The 19,840-nt window shown below is 40.9% G+C and overlaps 1 protein-coding gene across 1 annotated transcript; it reads left to right on the top strand.

Moving 5' to 3' along the window:
• Nucleotides 1-25: 25 nt before the first annotated feature.
• On the top strand, nucleotides 26-18,525 carry RAB2B (RAB2B, member RAS oncogene family). The gene is made up of 8 exons (XM_012466190.2): nucleotides 26-282; nucleotides 512-583; nucleotides 2,208-2,275; nucleotides 8,005-8,087; nucleotides 8,309-8,401; nucleotides 15,248-15,359; nucleotides 16,580-16,648; nucleotides 18,009-18,525. The coding sequence occupies exons 1-8, from the start codon at nucleotides 237-239 to the stop codon at nucleotides 18,114-18,116; spliced, it is 651 nt and encodes a 216-aa protein (XP_012321613.1). The 5' UTR covers nucleotides 26-236; the 3' UTR covers nucleotides 18,117-18,525.
• The last annotated feature ends 1,315 nt before the right edge of the window (nucleotides 18,526-19,840 follow it).

Here is a 19,840-nt window from a genome sequence, read left to right on the forward strand (position 1 = left end):
CCTGGAGCTTGGTGGGATAAACGTAAAAGTGCTAGAGGCGTCCCTGGAGGTGGCTTTGGGTACTCCTGACCTAAGGAGGATTTCTGGGGAGAGCAATAGAGACGTGATCTGGGCTAGAGGAACCGGAGAGTGGGGGAGGGGGAAAAAAAGAAGATCGGTAGATCGAGTGGCTAGAGAGGTCGGAGGTAAGTGGCTGTAGATTTCGGGCGGACCCGGAACCCAGAGGAATCGACACCATGACTTATGCTTATCTCTTCAAGTACATCATCATCGGAGACACAGGTAACCCGCAGTTGGTCCGCCTTCAAGGCTGGGGCGGGAATCTGCAGCTCTCTAATTGGGTGGCGGGGGCGGGGCTCACTTAGTGGGCTGGGCAATTCGAGACAGGCGGGCGGTTCGGGGCGGCCAGGGGCGGGGCTCGGGGAGCCCCCTTCCCTGGTCTGGGAAGTCCAGACTCTGGAAGGTGTTGCAGGGTTGCGTGACTCCCGGAGCGTGCTTCTTTCACTTTCAGGTGTGGGGAAATCATGTCTCCTCCTGCAGTTTACAGATAAGCGGTTCCAGCCTGTTCACGACCTCACAATAGGTAAGTGCATCCACTTGTTCCAGAACAGATGATAAAACCTGAATTGCTTAAGTGGAAAGTTAGCAGCCTTCAGTGTTCGAAAAGTTACCCCTCACTACTTTAAACTAGTCCAAAGTTATGTTAATGAAGTGACTAATCAAACATTGATACGTGGGGGTAGTGTAAGGGAGAGTATATAGTTGAAAGATAACTTTTTAAAGTGTGAGGAATAGACCCGTTATCATATAATTTTTTTCAAATACAATTTGTATGTTTATGGAAAGTCCCACGAAAGAGTAACTGCTATTCATAAATTTATCTGTGCTTTGCAGTAAATTCATACCAACCTTACTTTTAAAAAGTTAACACCAATACATGGACTTTGTTTATGTTGGTGAAGAAGCAAATTGAAGATTTAGAATCAAATAGAAGATTTATAATTCATCCATGCTTTAGAATTAAAAGGCAAATAAAACTAAAACCTCTCTTTTAAATAGAAGACTGTGTTAGAGTTCCTCAAACGCACTGGTAATCCTGGAAAATATTAACATTTCCCACACATTTGTGATAAGGCATGACCTGAAGGGGCTTTTAACTACCCCCTCTCCGTTATTTCCATAACCCCAGTCCGAATAAACAAAATACATAAAACTAGCTGTGTTGCCATGCAAATAATGGCGTTTCTAAATAAAACCCCTACATCCCTACACTTACCATATTGCGACTTCCAAGTCCCACCTGTATGGAAATCTGAAGCTACCAGTGTTCCTAACGAATTTATCTAGAGTCAAATAATTGATGGGTTCATAAAAGGATTTAGAGGGCAGTATCAACCAAAAAGAGAATATTGAGTGAATTTTCACTTTGTGATAGGGCCAATGATACATGCTTAACAAGGCAATAATGCTTAATTGTGCCTCTGGCAATTATTAGAGATATAAAATGTATTGTTAAAAAAAAATTAGCTGGGCATTGTGGTGCATGCCTGTAATCCTAGCTACTTGGGAGGCTAAGGCAGGAGAATCACTTGATCCCGGGAGGCAGAGGCTGCAGTGAGCTGAGATTGTGTCACTGCACTCCAGCATTGGTGACAGAGCAAGACTCCATCTCAAAAAAAAAAAGTATTGTTTTTGAAAACCTATTTATTAGGCTTTCTTAAAAAAACCTGGAATTGCAAAAAAATAAATATTGTTTTAAACAGAGACCAGAGGGTGACTGAAAAATTGTCAGGAAATATTTCCAGAATTTTTAGGAGTTCTTTGGAAAAGTTACAAAACTAAATGTTACCTAGTCAAATTTAAGCATTAACTAGTTACCTAATCAAATTTAAGCATTAACTAACTAATTGCTAAAAAATTATTCACCTTTTAAAATTTGACTTTTTAATTCATTTTATTTTCCCATATCTGCTTTTTGGGATATTCCTGAGGCTATTAGAGCACAATTTTTTAAGTTCTAGAAGGGAAATGAAGAACCTTAAGAAACACAAAATTAATTGGAGCAAATAGGCAGCAATAATGGGATTAGTGGCACTGAGTTCAGACAAAGGATGAGTTATAACACATTGAGGAAAAGCAGGAACCTCCCACTCCACATGACTGCTGTTCATGAGAATCACATTCTTTCTCTCTGTCTTTACTAACAGGTGTGGAGTTTGGAGCTCGTATGGTCAACATTGATGGAAAACAAATCAAACTGCAAATCTGGGATACGGTGAGAGTACAAAATAATTTAGTCTCTGACCAACATCCAAGTATGACAAGAAAAGCTGATGCAAAGGAAAGGGCTGTTAAGGGTGGGACTAATGGTGGGGTTGAAGTAGGGGAAAGGTGAAATCAAAGAGAAGCTTTTGATTCTATCTGTAACAGTTACAAATTCTGAATGCTGTATCCTTGTGTTGTAAACTATCCAAGTAATATATTAATTTATTCTAGTAAGAATAAAATCAAACAATGTAAGTATATAGAATAGAAAGTAAATGTCCCCTTTTTATACATAAACCCCTTCTCCCTCCCCGTCTTGGTTGCTACTTTCGCAGGGGAATCATTACTGATGATTCCATGTGTATGCTTTCAGACTTTTTCTATGCATTTAGATACATAAATATAAACACATCGTAATAAAAACTGATACACTATATGGTAATAGTTTTGTTTTTATTAGTGTTTACATGTATAGAATTGGAACAGAGTAGACCTAGTTGTGTGACTTAGAGTGTATATTAAACAATCTCTATGTTGTGGAGACCTTGCCATATCAATATACATTGATCTATTTCATTCCTTTTAACCACTGCATAGTCATGGAATGTCAGTAGCATAATTTACTTAACCATCCTCCCATTGATGGAAATTTGGGTTGTTTTCCAATTTTTCATTGTTGTAAAATTTTTATTTTTATTTTTATTTTTTTGAGATGGAGTCTTGCTCTGCCCTCAGACTGGAGTACAGTGACACGATCTAGGCTCACTGCAACCTCCGCCTCCCGGGTTCAAATGATTCTCCTGCCTCAGCCTCCCAAGTAGCTGGGATTTCAGGCGTGTACCATCATGCCCAGCTAATTTTTGTATCTTTAGTAGGGATGGGGTTTCACCATGTTGGCCAGGGTGGTCTCAATCTCTAGACTTCGTGATCCGCCTGCCTCAGCCTCCCAAAGTGCTGGGATTACAGGCATGAGCCACCGTGCCCGGCTGTAAAATTTCACTGAATATTCTTTTTTTTTAAGACAAAGTTTTCCTCTTGTCGCCCAGGCTGGAATACCATGGCATGATCTTGGCTCACTGCAACCTCTACCTCCTGGGTTCAAATGATTCTCCAGCCTTAGTTTCCCGAGTAGCTGGGATTGCAGGCGCCCACCACCACACCTGCCTAATTTCTTTTTTATTTTTATTAGAGACGGGGTTTTGACATGTTAGCCAGGCTAGTATCAAACTCTTGACCTTAGGTGATCCACCCACCTCGGCCTCTCAAAGTGTGGGGATTACAGGTGTAAGCCACTGAGCCTGGCCTGAACATTCTTATTTCCTGAAATCTTTATGCAAATATTTGAGAATGTTTGTGGAATATCTTCCCAGAAATGGAAATTCTGTCAAAAGCTTGTACATATTTTCAAATTTGATACATGTGGTAATGCCAAAATTTAGTTTGGCTTAGTGTGATTTTGCCCTATCCAGATAAATTGCTTTCATGTGTATTATCTCACTTGATTTGTACCTTTTTCCCCCTATGTAAAATAATACCGTAGACTCCATTCTAGTTAAAGGGAGCTAGCAAATAGTTTGTAATATTCAACTAAAATCTCTTAATTTTTTTGCTTACTTCTTACTATGTGATTCTGTTACTTCTCTGAACTGAGAGTTAAAGCCATTATATCTACCATCAGTGCACAAATTATTTTTTCATTTTCTCTCTTTCCCCTCTTTCTTCTCTCCCCAACACTCCTCACCACACCCAAGTGTTTGTCTTAAAAGTAGTTGAAGCTTTGTCTGTCTGTCTATTTGGCTAGCTAGCTATATCTATAGATACATTCCCCACTCTCCCCACCCCAACTGGGGAATTTTTGTAGAGATGGGGTTTCAGCATGTTTTCCAGGCTGGTCTTGAACTCCTGGACTCAAGTGATCCACCCTCCTCAGCTTCCCAAAGTGTTGGGATTACAGGAGTGAGCCTTGGCGCCTGGCCAAAATGGAATGTTTTGATGCCAGGAAAAAACCCAGTAAGTGCCATTTAGTAGTATGGTCATGGCAATGGGTTTTTTTCTTTCTTTCTTTTTTAATTGCTCATATGAGACATGGATGGAAAATGAAAGTAGGAAAGTTGAGAGGTTGATTCTGCTGAGAGAGAGCATGAAAAGAAAAACAAACAATCAAAGAAAGTTGAAAGCCACTACTTTGGACAGAATCCTTAAGTACTACATGGTCATCCAACTCGCCTAGTTCTTTTCTCGTTCCTCTTAAAATTGTTTTGAGATTAATATTTGCTAAATCATAAAAAGGAACCAGTTTTAGAATACTGTGGTTTTCTATTTATTTTGAAAATTTTAGAAGATTTATACCTATAATGTTATGTCCATCTAGTCTGCCGCCTTTTGGGTAAGCTTGATCATGTCTCCCTTGTAGACCCTGATCTCCTGCCCATTGTTTACCCATCTTAGCTTCCCACCTTATTGACCCATTCTCTCACTTAATTCCAAAGCCATCCTATATGAAAATGTTTAGGGATTGCCATTACAGATATTTTAAAGAGATCAGGTTGTCCAAAGGTTTTTGTTGTCTTTATTCTGGCATTTATATGGATTTAGAGGAGGATATTTTAAAAAATATTTTATATATGTATGTGTGTGTATACATATTCCTAAATAATGCTAAAGAAGAGGTAGATATTGTACTGTAATTAATATAAAATACTGACCAAATAATATCAAATTAATTTTACTTTGGAATGCATTAAAAAAAATTTTTCCCCCTGAACAAACCCTTCATTGGAAGGAATGCATTAGGAAAACAGTGTATCTGACTTTCTAGGAGTTGATACTTCAAACTGTATATCTTAAGCAGTATAGTATGATGCTTCCACTTGGGAGAGATTAGAAAGCTATTAATTCTCTCATCAAACCTTCATCTTCGTTCTTTGCTGCTGCATTTTTTTTTTTTTTTTTTTTGAGACAGGGTCTCACTCGCCACCCAAGCTGGAGTGCAGTGGCATGATCTCCACTCACTGCACCCTCAACCTCCCCAGCTCAAGCAGTCCTCCCACCTCAGCCCCCCAAGTGACTGGGACTATAGGTGTGCACCAATCACACCTAGCTAATTTTTTGTATTTTTTGTAGAGACAAGGTTTCACCATGTTGCCTAGGCTGGTCTCGAACTCCTGAACTCAAATGATCTGCCCACCTCGGCCTCCCAGAGTGCTGGGATTGTAGGCATGAGCCTCAGTGCCCAGCCTGGTGCTTCAGATTATTTTACTGGGGATGGACAAGGATACCTGAGACTGATGCAGAGAAGCCCAAGTTGAACTGCTCACTCTTTCTAGCTTACTAATTCACAAACTTTGGTTCATGAACTAGATTGAGATGAAGTAGAGTGATCTGATTTTAAAAGGTTTTCTCATGACCCACTGATAGCATTTTCAGCTCCTAAAGTTAAATGCTGCCATGTGATTGAACCATCATGTGTGCCTCCCTCAAACTTTTCCTTTTAGTTCTTGGTAGGCTGTGAGGGAAGTAGAGGGAGGCTTTCAACCATAGCAGGAGAGGAGAAAAAGTAAGTGCTAAAAGGAAAACAAGGCCAAATGTAAGACATTAGGGAGTAATATAAAACTTTAAGTATTTTTTTAGTCTTAAAATGTTATTGGTATTATGACAAAGGACTTTAGAATTATTTTTTATTTTTGGATTCTGATCCTCTAACAGCTATGCAACTCACTGAAATGTTTCTATGATTTTTGTAGAAAGAGATTCTTCTGTTGTTGAAAAAGTAACTTTAGAGTTTGTATACTGAAATTCTCTTCTCACCTACAAACCCCAATTTAGGTTATATGATATAGTGACTAAGAGGACAAGCTTTTGTCCTAGGAAGTACTAAGGATCCTAAGTTTAAATTATGACTCTAGCACTTAATAAGCTTTATGATTTTGGACCACTTATTAAACTTGCGTGAGACTTATTTTTCCCATTTTTAAAAGGGAATAATAGTCTGGGCATGGTGGTTCACCTGTAATTCCAGCACTTTGGGAGGCCAAGGCGGGCAGATCACAAGGTCCAGGAGTTTGAGACCAGCCTGGCCAACATAGTGAAACCCCATCTCTACTAAAAATTAGCCAGGCATGGCGGTAGGCACTTACAATCTCAGCTTCTTGGGAGGCTAAGGCAAGGAGAATTGCTTGAACCTGGGAGGCAGAGGTTGCAGTGAGCCAAGATTGCACCACTACACTCCAGCCTAGGCAATAGTGCTAGACTCCATCTCAAAAATAATTTAAAAACAAACAAAAAAAAAAACAAAAAAGGGGAGGAATAATAATATCTGCCACAGGATTGCCAAGAGAAGTGAATGAAATAATATATTAATCATCTCTTATATTTCTTAACACATTGTTTATGCCAAAAAACAATTTATAGTACTATTGCAGTGTTATAATTAGTATTAACACTATTAGTGGTATTATACTATGAGAAAGCTGTTTATCTTCCAATGTCCTCAATCATGATTCTCCCACTTGTAAAATATAAATCATAGTCTTACCTCCTTTTGTGTAGGGATGTAAGGATAAATTATTTCAAGAATGTGAAAACTTTCTTAATAGGATAGAGTCAATGTAAAGGGTATTCACATTATTTAAAAGATGTTTTTGTTTTCCCTAAAGGAAAAAAAAGAACTATTCCATCAAGAAAGCAAAAGTAGCCAGTATTATGGGGTCATAAATAACTCAGTTTTAAATAGAACTTAATATCTTTGTCCAGCTGGAAATGAAATTAGAGTGTGAACATTTGTATTTTTCTAGGAAAACTCTGTTCTGGGCCCTGGGCTTCTTTCTCTGTTCCTTGTTCCTGTTTCCTATGACAGGAGCCCAGAAAGAGACATCTAGGTAGTCTTGTATTATCAGTGGAACTCTAAAGGTCAGTTAGAAGATACTCAGTTTAAAGCCGGGCGCGGTGGCTCAAGCCTGTAATCCCAGCACTTTGGGAGGCTGAGGCGGGTGGATCACGAGGTCGAGAGATCGAGACCATCCTGGTCAACATGGTGAAACCCCGTCTCTACTAATACAAAAAAATTAGCTGGGCATGGTGGCGCGTGCCTGTAATCCCAGCTACTCAGGAGGCTGAGGCAGGAGAATTGCCTGAACCCAGGAGGCGGAGGTTGCGGTGAGCTGAGATCGTGCCATTGCACTCCAGCCTGGGTAACGAGAGTGAAACTCCGTCTCAAAAAAAAAAAAAAAAAAAAAAAAAAGAAGATACTCAGTTTAAGTGCTTTTAATCTAATTTTACACTGATTCATTGGAATGAAACTTCTATTAGACCAAATATGATGTTGAAAACACATGATGTTGAAAAAATGACATACACTCAGTTTCCAGTCCTATTTCCAGTTGTTCTTTCATGAGGATAGTGGAAAACATATGCAAATATCTTTATCATGCTGACTGTGGGGTGCCACGGGTATTTAGTGATGGGGATCCAGGGATGCTAAACATCCAGTAATCTGATGGACAGTCTCTCAGGAACAGTAAGTGACTTGCCCAAAATATCAATGCATTCCCATAGAAAAATACTGATTTTCCACCTGGGCTTCTTCTCGGGCAGGCATGTTTTCTTTCCCTAATTCTTTTTTCTTAAAAGAAGTTCCTTTTTTAGTTAAGTCCTTTGTATTAGGGTGGCATGTGATCAAGTCAGTTCTGCAGAAATAACCTAGTTTTGTTGGGATTTTTTGTTGCCATGTTGGTGGGAAAGGCTGGGCAAGAATCCTTCCGTTCTATCACCCGTTCCTACTACAGGGGAGCAGCTGGAGCACTGCTGGTGTACGACATTACAAGGTGAGCCAGACCTGGTGCATGGGAGGGAGATTCTTCCCTACATTCTCTAAAGTTTTTTTTTTTTTCTCTATCTACTGATTCTGTCAAGGATGTTAACTAGGAATGGCCTCTCTAATATTTTTCTTTACACATATGGCTTCTCCTCTTTTCCTATACACTTGGAGTTGTTTTGGCCTTTTGAAATGTGTGTCTGACCCACATTCTAAATTTTTCTGCTGTAGGCGTGAAACCTTCAACCACCTGACCTCATGGTTAGAGGATGCCCGGCAGCACTCTAGTTCCAACATGGTTATCATGCTCATTGGGAATAAGAGGTAAAATTGTATCCATGTGAATAATAGTTAACAGGAATCATCTAGGTACTCTATGGATGTTGATATCCTGGTCCCCAAACTTTCTCAGTTTATGGTGGTCATAGTGTTTCATTAAAAAAATGTTGGCCGGGCACAGTGGCTCACACCTGTAATCCCAGCACTTTGGGAGACCAGCCTGACCAATATGGTGAAACCCTGCCTCTGCTAAAAATACAAAAATAAGCTGGGCATGGTGGCGGGTGCCTGTAATCCCAGCTACTCAGGAGGCTGAGGCAGGAGAATTGCTTGAACCCAGGAGTTGGAGGTTGCAGCGAGCCGAGATCGCGCCACTGCATTCTGGCCTGGGCAACAGAGCGAGACTCCATCTCAAAAAAAAAAAAAATTTTTTATTGTGATAAAATATATATGACATAAAATTTACTATTTTAACTATTTTTAAGTGTACAGTTCTGTAGTATTAAGAATATTCATTGTTCTGCAACAATCACTATCCATCACCATAACTTTTTCATCTTTTCAAACTCTGTACCCATTCAATACTAACTCCCCATCTTTCCTCCCTCATCCCCCTCATCCCCTAGTCCCTGACAACCATCATTCTACTTTCTTTCTTTCTTTTCTTTTTTTTTTTTTTTTTTTTTTGAGACGGAAGTTTCACTCTTGTTGCCCAGGCTGGAGTGCAATGGCATGATCTGGGCTCACTACCACCTCTGCCTCCCCTCTCCTGCCTCAGCCTCCCAAGTAGCTGGGATTACAGGCGTGCACCACCACACCTGGCTAATTTTGTATTTTTAGTAGAGATGGGGTTTCTCCTTGTTGGTCAGGCTGGTCTTGAGCTCCTGACCTCTGGTGATCCACCCACCTTGGCCTCCCAAAATGCTAGGATTAGAGGTGTGAGCCACCGCATCCAGCCTTTTTCTCTATGAATTTGACTGCTATTGATACCTCATATAAGTGGACTCGTAATATTTGTGCTTTTGTGACTGGCTTATTTCACTTAGCATAATGTCTTCAAGGTTTATCCGTATTGTAGCATGTGTCAGAATTTCCTTCCTTTTTAAGGATGAGTAATATTCATTGTATGCATATACCATATTTTGTTTATCCATCTGTCCATGGACACTTGGGTTGCTGCCATCCTTTGGCTAGTGTGAATAATGCTGCTATGAACATGGATCTGTTCAAGCCCCACTCTGAATTCTTTTGGGTATATGCCCAGAAGTGGGATTTCTGGATCATATGGTAATTCTGTCTTTTATTTTTTGAGGAACTGCCATTTTCCATAGCAGCTATTTCATTTTACGTTCTTACCAGCAGGGCACAAGGATTCCAGTTTCTCCACATCCTTAACAACACTTGCTATTCTCAGTAAATTGTTCTTGACACCCATAGGCCAAAAGAAATACCTAATAGTTTTATTAAATAGTTATATCCAAACAACATGAGTATTTTTTATAACTACTTAGTAACTATTTGAAAATAAAAAAGGCCAGGTGCAGTGGCGTGTGCCTGTAATCCCAGCACTGGGAGGATTGCTTGAGCCCAAAAGTTCAAGACCAGCCTGGGCAACATAGTGAGACCTTGTTTCTACAAAAAAATTTAAAAGTGAGGTGGGAGGATCACTAGGGCCTGTGAGGTTGAGGCTGCAATGAAGCCATAATTGTACACTTTACTCCTGCCTCAGCAACAGGAGTGAGACCCTGTATAAAAAAAAGAAAAAATATTTGTATTTCATTCTTTTTTTTTTTTTTTTTTTTTTTTTTGAGACGGAGTTCCGCTCTTGATACCCAGGCTGGAGCGCAATGGCGCGATCTCGGCTCACCGCAATCTCCGCCTCCTGGGTTCAGGCAATTCTCCTGCCTCAGCCTCCTGAGTAGCTGGGATTACAGGCACGCGCCACCGTGCCCAGCTAATTTTTTGTATTAGTAGAGACGGGGTTTCACCATGTTGACCAGGATGGTCTCGATCTCTTGACCTCGTGATCCACCCGCCTCGGCCTCCCAAAGTGCTGGGATTACAGGCTTGAGCCACCGCGCCCGGCCGAATGTATTTCATTCTTAAATAGCAACAGTTACCTACTAAAGACCTGTGTGTGTCTGTTGGGCACTGTGTGGCTTCTCAAACCATGGAATCACAATTGCACACTGCTACTCTCATTTCCCATTCCATATTGATTTTTGTGTACTGCTTACTTTTTTATAACAGCAACTGCCAAAAACAGCTATTCAGAGATCTGAAGATATTGAACAGATTTTATCATAATCTGATGTTGACACAGCAAACTATCTTGAGTGTTGCTGTGTTTTCCTCAGAAGTTTAAAGTATCCCATGGCACCCTCGTGAGTTTATAGTAATGCACAGACTGCACTATTTGAGAACTGTGGCCACAAGCTAATTTTTGTTTATTTGTTTTTGTTTTCAGATGGAGTCTCGCTCTGTTGCCCAGGCTGGAGTGCAGTGGCACGATCTCGGCTCACTGCAACCTCCACCTCTCCCGGGTTCAAGTGATTCTCCTGCCTCAGCCTCCTGGGTAGCTGGGACTACTGGTGCACACCACCACACCCTAGCTAATTTTTAGTATTTTTAGTAGAGATAGGATTTCAACATGTTAGCCAGGATGGTCTTGATCTCCTGACCTCGTGATCTGCCCGCCTCGGCCTCTAAAGTGTTGGGATTATAGGCATGAGTCACCACGCCTAGCCTAGGCTAATTATTTTTATTGGATCAATCAATTTATTGAAAAGTACTGTGCCAGACTCTGAGTGTGCAAGGTGGGAAAAAGTCATGCCCTTGCTCTCATGGAGCTTAATGTCTAATGGGGGCATAGATGTTAAATATAAAATTATTTGTATCAAATTTTAAATTGTGATAAATGCAGTGGAGGAAAAAGGGGGTGCTATGGAAGAGTAATGGAATCTACTTTTGATTAGGAGTGATATTAAGCTGGGATCTGAAGGATGGGCAAGAACTTGCTGGGCAAAGATTTTTTTGAAGGGTATTACTTAGGGGGAACAAACATATGAATGCCTTGAACTTGGAAGAAACTTGACACCATTATGGAAAGAAACCTAGTAGGGTTGGACTCAATCAAGAGGGAATAGTGCAAGGTGAGGTTGGAAAAGTAGACAGGGACCAGATTTCATCATCTTATAGGCTTGAGCAAGCGTTTTGGATTTTATTCTAAATACATGGAAATTGAAGTTTGGGAGATGGGGGATTAAAAAATAATAATAAATAAATACACTAGAAGCATTTTAAAGTTGTAAGTAGAGAAGTGGCTTGATCAGATTTTAAAAGATCACTCTGGAGGGAAACAAGGGCTGAAGTAGGATCCTAGTTGCAATAGTCCAGGTGAGAAAGAATGGTGGCTTGGTCTAGGAAATAACCCTGGAAAGATAGTGAAAAGGATGATTTTAAGGTACATTTTGGAAGTACTTCACTTTAGGATGGATTAGATATTTGGAGTAGGGAGGAAAGGGTATCAATAATAACACTTTGGTTTTTGGCTTATGCCATTTACTGAGATACAGAAGCCTGGAGCAAACACAGGTTGGGGAAAAAGAAGTTCCATTTTGATGTGCTAAGTTTGAAGTGCATTTTATGTATCTGTGTGGAAATGAAGAATTCACAAATGTATAAATCTGGTGCTTAGTTGAGCATCTGAGCTAGAGGTACAAATTTGGGAGGGTTGGCATTTAGATAGTTCTTCCCTGGTCTTCACACAGCTGATGTATAATAAATTAAAATATTGTTGATTTGTTGTTTTTTAATCGTCTTACACTTTTTTTTCAAGGAGTTGAAAAACTGGAACCCTTCCAAATGAAAATTTTCAAATCGAAAAATAAAAATCACAAACAGCCCAACCTTGCCTTATTCTTCAGGGTTTTTTGTTTGTTTGTTTTTTATTTGTTGTTATTGTTGTTGTTGTTTTTGAGACAAGGTCTCATGCTTTTGCTCAGGCTGGAGTACAATGACATGCTCAGCTCACTGCAACCTCTGCTTCCAGGGCTCAAGAGATCCTCTCACCTCACCCTGTTAAGTAGCTGGGACTACAGGCATCTGTCACCATGCTCTGCTAATTTAAAAATTTTTTTTGTAAAGACAGGGTCTCACTGTATTATGCAGGCTGGTCTTAAACTCCTGGGCTCAAGTGATCCTCCTGCCTCAGCCTCTGACAGTGCTGGGATTATAGGCATGAGCCACCACACTCAACTCTTCAGCCTTTTATCGTGTTTTTCATAAGGTCTTTTGATGCTGTTTTTATTCCCTTTCTCAGTCCTTAGCTCTATCTTTTTTCCCCCATATCACCTAATTTTTTTTTTTTTTTTTTTTTTTGAGATGGAGTCTCATTCTGTTGCCCAGGCTGGAGTGCAGTGACATGGTCTTGGGTCACTTCAACATCCACCTCCTGGATTCAAGCGATTCTCCTGCCTCAGCCTCCCAAGTATCTGGGATTACAGGTGCACACCACCATGCCCGGCTAATTTTTGTATTTTTAGTAGAGAGTGGATTTCACCATGTTGGCCATGCTGGTCTCAAACTCCTGACCTCGTGATCTGCCTGCCTTGGCCTCCCAAAGTGCTGGGATTACAGGCGTGAGCCACCACACCTGGCCATATCACCTGATTTTATTTTTTTATTTTTATTTTTTTCAAGGTCTGCAAAAGACCCACACCTGATTTTATAATGTCACTTTCTCTGAATTCCCTGGTGGCAAGCTGCTTTTATATGCACTAGTAATAAAACTAGTGAGAATTAAGACAACTGCATTTTCCTTATTCCTGCTTCATTCTTTTCTTGTGGATTGATTCCAGTAAAAAGGAAGATGTGACTGGGCACAGTGGCTTACTGCTACTCCGGAGGCTGAGACAGGAGAATCGCTTGAACCTGGGAGGTGGAGGTGGGAGTGAGCCAAGATCACGCCACTGCACTCTAGCCTGGGCAATAGGAATGAAATCCTGTGTCAAAAATAAAAATAAAAAGGAAGATCACTGCTGGATGCGACATCTTATGACTTTTCTACTTTCTAGTAACTAGAGTTTTTCTTTTCTTTTCTTGTTTTGTTTTTTTGTTTGTTTGTTTGTTTTTTGAGACAGAGTCTTGCTCTGTCACCCAGGCTGGAGTGCAGTGGCATGATCACGGGTCACTGCAACCTTTGCCTCCTGGGTTCAAGCAATTCTCCTGCCTCAGCCTCCTGAGTAGCTGGGATTACAGGTGCATGCCACCACACCTGGCTCATTTTTGTATCTTTAGTTGAGACGGGTTTTCACCAAGTTGATGAGGCTGGTCTTGAACTCCTGATATTGTGATCTGTCCTCCTCGGCCTCCCAAAAATCTGGAATTTTTATTTTTTTATTTTATTTATTTATTTATTTATTTATTTATTTATTTATTTATTTATTTATTTATTTTGAGACGGAGTTTCGCTCTTGTTACCCAGGCTGGAGTGCAATGGCGCCATCTCGGCTCACCGGAACCTCCGCCTCCTGAGTTCAGGCAATTCTCCTGCCTCAGTCACCTGAGTAGCTGGGATTTCAGGCACGCGCCACCGTGCCCAGCTAATTTTTTGTATTTTTAGTAGAGATGGGGTTTCACCATGTTGACCAGGATGGTCTCGATCTCTTGACCGTGTGATCCACCCGCCTCGGCCTCCCAAAGTGCTGGGATTACAGGCGTGAGCCACTGCGCCCGGCCTATGTTTTTATTTTTTTAAAGATAGGGTTTCATCATGTTGGCCAGGCTGGTCTTGAACTCCTGACCTCAGGTGAGCCTCCTGCCTCAGCCTCCCAAAGTGCTGAGATTACAGGCATGAGCCACCGCGCCCAGCCCCAAAATCTGGGATTACAGGCTTGAGTTACTGCACCTGGCTGAGTTTTCCTTTCTTTCTTTTTTTTGAGACAGAGTCTAGCTCCATCACCTAGGTTGGAGTGCAGTGACACAATCTTGGCTCACTGCAACCTTGGGTTCAAGGAATCTCTTGGGTTCAAGACATTCTCCTGCCTCAGCCTCCTGAGTAGCTGGGATTACAGGCGTCTGCCACTGCACCTGGCTAATTTTTTTTTTTTTTTTTTTTTTTTTTTGGGACAGAGTTTCACTCTTGTTACCCAGGCTAGAGTGCAATGGCGCGGTCTCGGCTCACCACAACCTCCACCTCCTGGGTTCAAGCAATTCTCCTGCCTCAGCCTCCCGAGTAGCTGGGACTACAGGCATGCGCCACCATGCCCAGCTAATTTTTTTATATTTTTAGTAAAGACGGGGTTTCACCTTGTTGACCAGGATGGTCTCGATCTCTTGACCTCATGATCCACCCGCCTTGGCCTCCCAAAGTGCTGGGATTATAGGCATGAGCCACCGCGCCCGGCCCTATTTTTGTGTTTTTAGTAGAGACAGGGTTTCACTGTGTTGGCCAGGCTGGTCTCAAACTCCTGACCTCATGATCTGCCCACCTTGGCCTCCCAAAGTGCTCGGATTACAAGTATGAGCCACTGTGCCCTGCCAGGTTTTCCTTTCATCATCTATACTTTGCTTTCCTTGATCTCATTAGAAAAACAAACAGTAGGGCATAAGCTTTGTGTAACTATGGGGGCTTGCCTAACCCTTAATAAGCCTTTTTCTCTGTAATAGAGTGAGGTATTATCTTTTAACTATGCAGCAGCTGTCCTAAATATGAAGAATATTTTCCAAGGGGCTGCAGAAATCAGTAACTCTATATGAGAGTATCTTGTAGGATCTACGTTCTTTATGGAATAACTGGCCATTGAAACCATGATGGGATTCTTTTAGAAACAGAGTTTCCTCTTTCACTTGGTTCTTTTTTTAGTTGTCTCCTTAATTAATCTCTTGCAGTGACCTAGAGTCCCGCAGGGATGTGAAGAGAGAAGAAGGAGAGGCCTTTGCTAGGGAGCATGGACTTATATTCATGGAAACTTCAGCCAAAACAGCCTGCAATGTTGAAGAGGTACTATTTGGAAAACAGTGGGGAAAGCTCTTTAGAGATTACATGATTATCTTTGTCATTTTATTCAGAATTCTCTTCTCCTATAAGAAATAGGTAAAGAAAGGAAGTCTTGTGGTCATAGTGACGACATCTGTCATTCCTTATAAAGGAATCGTCCCATTTTCTTTTACCTTGATTTCCAAGGTTTTACTTTTGCTTTGGGTAATATTAGTTGGCAAGTGTGGATTAGACACCACGCTTGTTACTAGTAAATCACTCTGGTTGGAATGTCTAATGGATTCAACTGTAGTCATTTCTAGGCCTGGTGTTGATGGTGTCTTTGGTAACTAGTGGAGAATAGAGCATATTTGTTTTATTGGTAGAAGGTACCAACCTAGGAACATCTTGGGTCAGTACCAGAATATCACATAATCCCCTTTTTTTAAAAAACTACTCTTAATGGCTTTTGGGAGACCTTCTTTTCGTTTGTTTGTTTTCTTGAGACTGAGTCTTGTTCCGTCACTCAGACTGGAGTACAGTGGCACGATCTCAGCTCACTGCAACCCGCCCCTCCTGGGTTCAAGCTATTTTTGTGCCTCAGCCTCCCAAGTAACTGGGATTACAGGCATGTGCCACTACGCCCGGCTAATTTTTATATTTTTAATAGAGACAAGGTTTCCCCATATTGGCCAGGCTGGTCTTGAACTCCTGACCTCAAGTGGTCTGCCCACCTCGGTCACCCAAAGTGCTGGGATTATAAGTGTGAGCCAATACGCCCGACTGACCTGTTTTTTTTTTTTCGTTTTTTTTTTTTTCTGAGATGGAGTTTCGCTCTTGTTACCCAGGCTGGAGTGCAATGGCACGATCTCGGCTCACTGCAACCTCTGCCTCCTGGGTTCAGGCAATTCTCCTGCCTCAGCCTCCTGAGTAGCTGGGATTACAGGCACGCGCCACCATGCCCAGCTAATTTTTTGTATTTTTTTTTTAGTAGAGATGGGGTTTCACCATGTTGACCAGGATGGTCTTGATCTCTTGACCTCGTGATCCACCTGCCTTGGCCTCCCAAAGTGCTGGGATTACAGGCGTGAGCCACTGTGCCCGGCTTGACCTGTATTTTTTACTGCTTTCTACTGGTTCCTAATTCACCTTAGAAATTCAAATATGAATAATAATTAATATTCTGTTTCCTTAATTTCTCTACCTGAACTTGAAACTGAAGTTATGATTTATGTCTCTTTCAGGCCTTCATTAACACAGCCAAAGAAATATATAGGAAGATCCAGCAGGGTTTATTTGATGTCCACAATGAGGTAAGAAAGAGTAGAAGCGCTGGCAGTTAACTTTGGTTTGTTCTGAATAGGGCTGGAGGTTCCCTAGAATGGAATGCTTATGTTCCCCATCCATCATTATACTATTTAAAAGCTCTGCCAATTTTTTTTTTTTTTTTTTTTTTTTTTGATTTTTAACCTAGGTACACAGAGACCTGTCATCATTTTCTGTTTTCCTCGTCTGACACCCAGGATGCTTAAAGAGACTATTCATGATCTAAAAGACTTATACAATATGGGAAATTTTCTTCTCAACCTTAGTTTTTTACTATTCTGGAGGCATAATTCATAATTGCTTAGGAGAGTCATTTCTATAAAGCAACTTCTGGAACAAAATGAAAAGAATCATATGCTATTTCTGCTTTTTGCCTCCTTCACTCTTACCTAATCACACCCTAATTTTGCACATAGCTATGACATTAAAGTATAATAGTGTACCTTAAAAATGAGCATAGGGGCCAGGTATGGTGGCTCATGCTTATAATCCCAGCACTTTGAGAGGCTGAGCTGGGAAGATTGCTCCAAGCCGGGGGTTTTAGACCAGACTGGGCAACAAAGAGAGACCCCTGTCTCTACAAAAAAATTAAAAAATTAGCCAGGCATGGTGGCTCACACCTGTAATCCCAGCACTTTGGGAGGCTGAAGCGGGCAGATCACGAGGTCAGTAGTTCGAGACCAGCCTGACCAACATGGTAAAACCCTGTCTCTACTGAAAATATGAAAATCAGTCGAGCATGATAGCATGTGCCTGTAATCCCAGCTACTCAGGAGGTTGAGGCAGGAGAGCTGCTTGAACCCAGGAGGAGAGGTTGCAGTGAGCCGAGATCACGCCACTGTACTCCAGCTGGGGCGAAAGAGTGAGACTCCATCTCAAAAAAAGAAAAAGTTAAAAAATGAGCACAGGGGTGCAGTGGCATACCTGTAGTCTCAGCTACCTGGGAGGCTGAGGCAGGATCATTTGAGGCCAGAAGTTTGAGGCAATAGTGCACGACAATCATACCTATGAATAGCCACTGCACTGTAGCCTGGGCCACATAGGGAGACCTCGTTTCTTCAAGGGAAAAAAAAGTACAGAAAAGCCACTTCTAGTCAACTACGGTATTTAGACCACAGATAGTCATCCTATTCTTACTGTCATACATTATTGTTCCACAGTAGTCTGGCTAGGGCACATGGTTACTTGTCAAGGTCAAACCTACTTTTAGAAGATACAATTAGTGATTTCTCCTTTCTCCCGTTTCTTTTTCCTTTTCTACCCTGGGATACAAGCAGAAATAGCCCCCTCCTCTCTCCCATTTACTTTAACACTGAGGTGGGAACTATTGCCTCTTTTCTTTTACAGGCCAATGGCATCAAGATTGGGCCCCAACAGTCAATTTCAACATCAGTGGGACCCAGTGCCTCCCAGCGGAACTCTCGTGACATAGGGTCCAACTCTGGCTGCTGCTGAACATCTGGCTTGAACTCTTTTTTTCCTTTCTGGAATAGCTTCAGATCAATAGGCTTAATGAAAGAGGTCTTTCTTGCTTTGGCTGAGAGGAACCTCTTTTAAGGTGTGATGTTTTGCCTTTCCTCCTAAAGACCAGGGGAGTATTTGGGCCCTCACTGACCTGTCCTCCTTCTGGGACATAAGCATTCCCTATAGATTAGGGCTCTTCTTATCCTTCTATACTAATTTCTAAAATGTTAGGATCAAAGCTGGTTATCACAGTAGTTAAAAAATAAATAATTTCATAAGCATATACAATCCACTCCCCACTAAGAATTAGGGTCAAGGACATTCTGCTTGAACACTTACAGTTACCAGGATCTGGTTGGCCTTTGGATGATAGATCCTCTGCCTAGGAATTTCATTGAGTTTTTTTCTTCCTTGCCTTTGGGGGTCTACTTGCCACTTCCTAAGAATTCTTGTAGAAGGCAGTTCCTTCTACTTGGACAAGAACACTGAGTACTTCTCTACTATCCTATTGTTAGCTTCTATCTCTTAGTGTAACTTCAAAACTTTTGAAAGCAGTGGAGTTGGTCAGGGACACGTGACCACTTATTACCTAAAGAAAACATTTGTTCCCTATTCATTTTATTTAAGGGACCAGATCTAACATTATAGTGTCTTTTACTAGACAGACTTCTATTGTTTCATCAAACTTCTTAACTAGACCTAGACTTTCTGCTTCAATCAAGCTAATCTACTTACTGAAAACGACGTATTTATTCCTAGTTTCATACCTTTGCACATGCCCTACTCTCCACTAACTATATACTTAAAAGTTCAAAAATTTTTTCTTTTGTAACAGACTTAGGGACTTCTAAGCAATTATTAACAAAATATCCCTTAGTTTTCATATGTTGGTTATTCATATGTATATTTATATGTATATTTATTTTTATGTATGTTACTATGTAAATACGTTTTGCAATTGTTTTTGTGTGGAATCTTGTCTTTCCATATAAGTTGTAAGCTCCTTGAGAGCAGGATCTGTGTCATTCCTTTATTTTTATAAATCACTCCCTCCACCATTCCTGTACCTAGTGCTACTCATTATGTGTTCATTGAATTTGACTGACATACTTAAAAACTTAAGATTTATTTTACACTTTAAAGGAAACAAAAGACTTTAGAGTCATCTCTTTGTAATTCTGCCCCTCTCATTTGTTTACGCTGGGGTTCTACACTGTTCTTTTCCTTCTCCTCTCCCACCTCTCCCACCTTTCCTTGTCTCTTTGCCTCCATGCCATGCAGCATACAGTAAGGCTGCCTGCTACCAAGCAGTCAGATAAGTGCGTACCTATCCAGCCATTCTCTTTTCAGAGCACTTAATACTATCTTAGCCAAATTTGCCTTTGCTTCACTCATCATGCAGCCTTCTGGGTCAGTTGCTATATATATCTTTTTTGCTTGATGTCCCATTCTCTTCCACAGCTCTGAGGTCTCATGAATTTTTCTACTTTCTTTTTGTTGTTGATGAATTGTTTCATTATTAAATATATGCATGTATTAAAGCTGTTCATACTCCATGTGTCATTTCTGATTGTATCCCAAACATTAGTAGATACTCTCCTCTTAGGCAGTTGTATCAAAGATAATGAATAAACCTCCTCTTTGGGATTAATTTTATACTGGATTCTGACCCCAGTAGTAGTAGTAATAGTTAACAGTGCACCACAGGAAGTTGG

The sequence above is a fragment of the Aotus nancymaae genome, unplaced genomic scaffold (genome assembly GCF_030222135.1).
Source record: "Aotus nancymaae isolate 86718 unplaced genomic scaffold, 86718_ANA_hifiasm-v0.15.2.pri h1tg000011l, whole genome shotgun sequence".
Lineage (NCBI taxonomy): Eukaryota > Metazoa > Chordata > Mammalia > Primates > Aotidae > Aotus > Aotus nancymaae.